Source organism: Trachymyrmex septentrionalis, unplaced genomic scaffold (assembly GCF_001594115.1).
Source record: "Trachymyrmex septentrionalis isolate Tsep2-gDNA-1 unplaced genomic scaffold, Tsep1.0 scaffold305, whole genome shotgun sequence".
NCBI lineage: Eukaryota > Metazoa > Arthropoda > Insecta > Hymenoptera > Formicidae > Trachymyrmex > Trachymyrmex septentrionalis.
Window position 1 is genome coordinate 116,436 of NW_017305469.1, and position 6,817 is coordinate 123,252.

General features: G+C 29.3%; 2 protein-coding genes across 3 annotated transcripts in view; both read right to left on the reverse strand.

The window, feature by feature from the left end:
• Positions 1–173: 173 nt before the first annotated feature.
• LOC108749602 lies at positions 174–1,556 on the reverse strand. The gene is made up of 4 exons (XM_018488396.1): positions 1,229–1,556; positions 701–1,031; positions 462–621; positions 174–399 (listed from the first exon to the last, which is right to left on the reverse strand). The coding sequence occupies exons 1-4, from the start codon at positions 1,430–1,432 to the stop codon at positions 174–176; spliced, it is 921 nt and encodes a 306-aa protein (XP_018343898.1). The 5' UTR covers positions 1,433–1,556.
• Positions 1,557–4,908: 3,352 nt separating this feature from the next.
• LOC108749608 overlaps positions 4,909–6,817 on the reverse strand; it is a 2,344-nt gene continuing 435 nt past the window's right edge. Inside the window, exons 2-5 of one of the 2 annotated variants that reach the window (XM_018488406.1) lie at positions 6,405–6,667; positions 5,904–6,147; positions 5,480–5,645; positions 4,909–5,300 (exon numbers count right to left, since the gene is read on the reverse strand). In XM_018488406.1, coding sequence (XP_018343908.1) covers positions 4,942–5,300; positions 5,480–5,645; positions 5,904–6,147; positions 6,405–6,667 — 1,032 coding nt within the window. In that variant the 3' untranslated portion in view covers positions 4,909–4,941. Of the gene's footprint in view, positions 5,301–5,479; positions 5,646–5,903; positions 6,148–6,404; positions 6,686–6,817 lie in introns of both variants that reach the window. The other variant, XM_018488405.1, reaches the window with a different exon arrangement.

Genomic DNA, 6,817 nt, shown 5'->3' on the forward strand with positions numbered 1-6,817 from the left:
ATATATATATATATATATATATAATATAATTTAATACTTTTCAGCGTATTCTAGCATATATAGCACATATCACACAATAGCACAAAAATAACATAAATATAAAACACAAAGTTACTTACTTTTATAATGCACTAAAATATTAGGTTACTTATTATTACCTAGTAATTTCATAACTACATTATGAAGTCGTTCAAAGTTTTTTTATTTCTTTTCTTACGTATCGTATGAGATGTACTACTTATTTTCAAAAGTGAAGCTTTGCCAGAAAGATTTGCTTTGTACTCTTCAACTTTTGAAGGTCCTTGTTCATTCAATTCATCTTGCCTTAGCTTCTGTATAGAATCATTCTTTGACGAATCGAGAGGAACATTTCCATCAATCTTGAGGTTATTAGTGGTACTAAAATGAATAGGAAATGCAATAAATATTTAAGATATTCTTTATAACATGTCTTATTGTACCTTGCGTTGTTTGAAGATACTTCTAGTTTTATGTGTGACTTTAACAAGATTATTTCATTATAAAAACGAATCACAGATTGGAAAGAGTTTGCAAAATCAGTTGATCCAGCAGCATCAGTGTGAAACAATTCTTCACTGAATGGCTTCGTAGCGATATATTCTACATACGGGACACAAATAATGTTTAACTTTCAACTTTAAAATGCGATACTATATAGCACACTGCAAGAACCGCGTACTTCTAATTAATTCTGCGCCTTCAGCTTTGTATTCCGCTATCTCTTCATCCTTCTGTTTAATCAGATTTAACAGAATCTTATGCCGGCGAATCAATTCCATTGATGATGAGCAGAGAGGCATAGTCACACTTTCCCAAAATTGCTGTGGCGTTCCTTTGAGAAGATCCAATGAAAATCTCAATTTTACAAAATCTTTATCTTTTCGCAATTCTATTCGATATGTTGTAACTTCTAAAACGTTTGCATGCACGTATTGAGGGATATCATTTAACATATCCAGTGTCATTTGCTTCCAGTCAAAATTCTCAAGATTTAAAAGAGGATTCATGGTCTACAAATTAATACGTTTCATGATATATGAGTATTAATAATATAATGATTTTCAGAAAACTGAAAAATATTCTTATTACTTGTAAAATAAATTTCAATCTACATTTTTCTTTCATGATTCACATTTGTTGATAAATAAAAAATTTAATTTATATACGTAATACATATATGAGAAAGAATTAAGACGATTCGTAGTACCTGACATTTGTGAAACATAGTTTCGTCTGTCAGAGTCTCCACCCAAATTTCTATTAGGTCTGTTAAAAAAACTTTCATCGATTCATTTTCCTTTATAAAACAGATCACATAATCTTTATCATTTATTTTGAGATTTTTCCAAACTCTGCCCTGCCCATTGTTACAAACCGAAGTTATATCAATCATATCGTGATTCCCAATCATAACGACAAAAAATTAACGAATTTGACGTTTCAAGATTTGATTAGATTAGTTATATATTGCACAATGTAGGTTATCATGTAACCTTTATAATCTCGTTTTGTTCAACTTATTAATACTACATTTTTATAATACATTGTTTTTAAAATATATTTTATTATATAATTTAGATATAAATCTATACAGATGTAAAATTTCAAAAGTATTGTTTCTATTGATATTTAAAATTGATAGTAATAAAATAAGGCGTGTTTTTTTTTTCGAAGAATTCTGAACTAGTTCTGAACGAGTGTATTAAGGGAAGCTTTCCAACAAGCGGTACTGTGCAGTGTGCTACACGACCTCATCCATTTTAATAGGTGCATTCAGAAGCGCTCAGTAAGCGGGCTTGTATCTGTTTGGTCTATATTTTTAGATCTAATGGAATATGCCAATCAGATGCATGAACTCAAGTGAGCGCTCAGTGAGCGGTCATGATTCTGGATGCACTCAATATTGGCTGCGTTCAGCGGACTCAACAGTTGAGTGAGTGCTCGCTATTATTGGTATATTTTTTTAAATCATCCAATTTAGCATTTTAATTCTGGAAGAATACATCAATAGTAGTAAATGTTACAACTAAAAATAAATTAAATTTTTCAAAAAAAAATTTTAGAACTAAGCTTAATTTTACACAAAAAACATAAAAAATAAATTAAAAATAATAAATTGTTATATGAATTTAGATATATGTAAAATTATATGTCAAATTAAATTTCTAAATTTAGAAGATTTTTATTTATAAAAAATATATGTCCTGTGCTGGATAAATAAGTTCTAGTTTATAAATAAGTGTAATGAGCTTATTTTAAGCTAAAGAAACTAACCAATCGGTTGAATAAACGAGACTAAAATACATATTTATATAAAATACATATTTATGTAAAATACATTTTTGTATAATAAACGAAAATACATTTTTATATTTTATTTTTATATTTTTTGTGTTTATGTATACATACAATAAAGTGATGTGCACTTGTCAATGTAACTATTCAAAATGTAAAAAATGATGTAATTCAAAATTTGTATATTTATGTATATACGCTTTCTTTGTTTCAATAATTTATCAATATTTTTTTCATTAAAATCATAATTATGACAACATTTTTCATGTCTTCGTGACTATCGTAAATTAATTATTAAACAAAAATCTGCTATTTCTGTTTTCAAAATAATCCACAAAATCTGCTATCCGTAAGGCCAATATTACATGCGTCCGTTTTTTGTCGTACGATGAATTTTTCAAGCATGTCAATTGGCTGCACGACAGAGAGGATCTCGGACTTCTTTATCCTATAACCAATCGACAGACTTGAACACATTGTCGTAACGATAAAAAACGGACGCATGTAATATTGGCCTTATGCTTACAATAGGGTTGCATGTCGTAAGCTGTAAGAAATTGACCAGTCATAGTTAAGTGTGAGAAGAATAATCGGCTATGATTGATTAATTTCTTACGGCTTACTGCTTATGACTCTAGTGGACCTAGAACAGGCCTTAGGGTGCTATTTCATTTATGCGTTTTTGTCGTGCGACAATGTGTGCAGGACAGAGAAGTCTTCGGATCTCTCTATCTTATAGCTAATCAACAGGCTTGAAAAATTTGTCGTATGACTAAAACGCACAAATGAAATAGCAACTGATATGAAAATATGCTAGATCTATCGGAAAACAAGTTAGCAATACTGGCAACGATTCACCGCACAGAAAATCAAGAGAGAATGGAGCAGATAGTGTTCTCTTTTCTGATTGGCTCTGCCATTTTCAATTCACTTCTGTAAATGCGTATATGTGTGTTTGTATGTACAGCCGATCACAGAAAGGCAACACTTTTTTTTCGATGCATTTTTGCAATGCAGCTTGCTCACTAAGCGATTGGTTCTTATTGAATTCCCGATGGGAATTCATTATTCCGACATGTTCCATAATAGGTTCCTAGTTAGCGCTTACAGTGATTAGCGCTTATAGTCAGCGCTTACAGTTAGTGATTCTTTAATATAATTCGTTTCTACACTTAGATTTAGAAGAATTAAAGGCAATGATCAATGGGCGCATTCAATGAATCAATAGCAGCGAGCTCTCACTCAATTATTGACTCTGCTGACGCAGCCAATAATATTAAAGAATCACTAAGTAATGAGTTTTCTCTGCTGAACGCAGCTATTAGCCGTTAGAAATATACGCGAAAGAGCACACCTGAGTTTCTTCCATTATACAATGACTATATTTTTTGTTAAAAAATAAAAAACAAATCTGAAAATTTTAGAGCTTTGTTCCTACATATTAGCAATAATACGAATACAGATACGGTACGCTAAAATTATGTTATCCTTTTCTTTAGTTATTAAAAAGAAGATAATATGTGCGTTCACTATATCTGGATAAATGCTATTGCAAAAACTTCTTATTTTCAAACCAGTGATTGTCAAGAATCTATGCATTATTATGCCAGGCATGTCAGTGTTTTTGTAAAAATGGAAAAAGTCAAATATTGGCGGTCGCCATGACAGAAATTTGGTAGCTACGAACTACGAGCTACAACTACGAGCTGCAAGCAAAAGCTTCTCTCTCTATCAATGACCTTCGAGCTTTAAAACAAAAAAATATTTCAATTAATTATTTATTCCTTCAATTTTGTATATAAGTAAATTTAGAAGTAAATATGTCTTGAACGAAGCGAACATACGTTCAGAGGAAAATTTTTATTTGTTTTGAGATCCTGAATTCATATTTTAAATTTGGCGGTTTAACCCGGAAATATCCTGTATATCGATTGGAATTATTGCGCTTGCGCACGTTAGATTGATGCGCACATCGATCGTACTTTAATCGCCACATCGAAATGAAATAGCTAAAATAATATAATAATTAGACTGTATCATTACAATATTTAAATCTCCTCCTTTTTACCCTTTTTTATTCTTGCATTTTTTTATATTTGTTTTATATGTTGAATATTAAATTAATCGATCAGTCTTTTTGTGATAGTCGATATTTCGAGAATAGTGATTTTCAAATAGAGGGATAGCTTAAACTTTAACTTATAACACCCTCAAAATTAGAGTAAATTAAAAATTTATAAAAGTGTATATTTTTATAATTTAAAATGAGAAATTACTAAATATAAATAATAAAGAGTATACAGCCACAACAATAGATGTTAACACAAGTCATATATTTAAAATTCACAAATAAATAAGTAGACGAGAAATTACTATTTAATAAATATTATATTTATTTTAATAATAAAATGTACTAAAAGTATTATTTTACAAAAATATATTATTTACATTTATATATTTTGTGTTGAAAATATAATATCGTGACTTATAAAAGTCAATCACTAATTAAAGAAATATTAAAAAGTGACAAAAATAAAATATAATAAAAAATAATAATTTAATATAAAATATAATCATAATTTATCAGATCCGTCTTCGAATCCGACTTTCTCCGACACTTGCGTGTCAAATGCGATTGATTGTTCGTCGCAACTCGGAAGTGTTAACAGTAAACGCACTTTTGGATCTGCAATTTTTTTGTTTAGATATTTCTTGCCAATTGGTGAACATCAGAGGATTGCATTTGCTTGCGTAAAAGCATTTACGAGATCTATCCGTTGCACGATTCTCGCACAATTTACCAGAGATTGAGAAATTTTCGGTTTTATCTAAACGAGCCTTCGATGCATTACTAGATACTTTCTCTCTTTTCATTATCAGATAATTACGAAGTAACACGCCACTGCATTTCGACGAGAGTTCGAGAAATCTTTTCACGAAAGCTTTATTAAACTCTACCCATCGCTTTTCTGTATTATTATTTCCTATGAAGAAATGTATGATTTACGTTTTATAACAAAAGATTTTTATATTTCAAGATAAATAGTAATTAATTATTTATTAATAATATTAATTATTTAATTATTAATAATTCTTATTCTTATTTATAAAATAAATAAAAGATGTGCAAAACGATTTTATTGTAGGTATATAATAAGTATACCATGCATTTTCTTTCGAGTAATTTCCTTTCTAACAGAACTCTTATCTAAATCAATGTCGAATGATCCATATTTCCTCTTTGTACCATTGCGAGATCTTAACTTTAAGCAGGGATTTCCTATTTTATCTGTACATTGTGTTGCCATTACATGCTTCGAAGCTACATGCTGTAATAAAAGTTCCTTAGAGAAAGTTGCAACAACCGGTTATAATTTTAATTATTAAATAGGTCGTTAAATTCTTAAGATTTTTAAAAAGTTATATACAAGTATAAATATTTAATATACCTTAAGTAGAATACACATTCTAATTATACGTTCTAATCTAATTAATGTATATACATTATACATATATTATATGTATTTAAATTAAAATTTGTTTTAAAAATTAACTCACAAATTAAGTTAAAATGTTAAATTTTATACCAATTTTTCAAGGAGTTGCTCTTTTCTTCTGCATCTCGATAATAAGTTATTCAAAATATCCTTGGTATACATATTTAGTGTTTTTGTAATATTCGACAATTCATTGTACTCGAGTTTAAGCTGTTTAATGAGATAGTTTTCAACCTCTGAAATTGATATATCAGACTCGACCGTATTTTTATTTAAAAGATTGCAGGATATGCCTACATCTTTCACCAGAACGACATCTTGAAAGCCATCTGTTCTGTAATGAATTAATCTTCCTTCAATTCTGCTATCATAATTCTCTCTTTCCTCTTTAATATTATAAACTTCTCAATAAAATAAAACAAAACAAAATAATATGATCAATAAATTAACTTTACTAATATTTGCAAAAAAGTAATCAAAAGTAACAATTTCAATTACAATTTTTTAATTAAAATTAATAAAAATACGTTCTATCATTATTCTCACGTTTCGTGTTATATTTTTACGTTAATAAAAAGATCAAATCAATACCTGTAATAGGAAAATCCGCAATAATCTACTTCACTTTCAATATTGCACGGCTTTCGCAAAGAACTATCGCCTCCATAATCCCTCGCGACATTAATCAAATCCGATGGTACTATTGAAGCATGTCGAATAATCCGATTCTTATCTCGTTGCGAAAGGAAAGTCTTTGAATCTCTCGTTCCGGAAATCGTCGAGTATTTTCTCTTTGACGACATAATACTGATGGGCGCATCGCCCGCTTCCGGGGAAGCGCTAATTGCGCATATCTCGACAGACAAGGTCTGCTAATTAGTCAACGGAATCGCAAGTTGCGATAGAAAATACACATATATGATACGCACAGATACAGATATAAAACATACACAGTATTATAATATATTTATATTTATATTTATATTTATAGATTCTTTTGTATT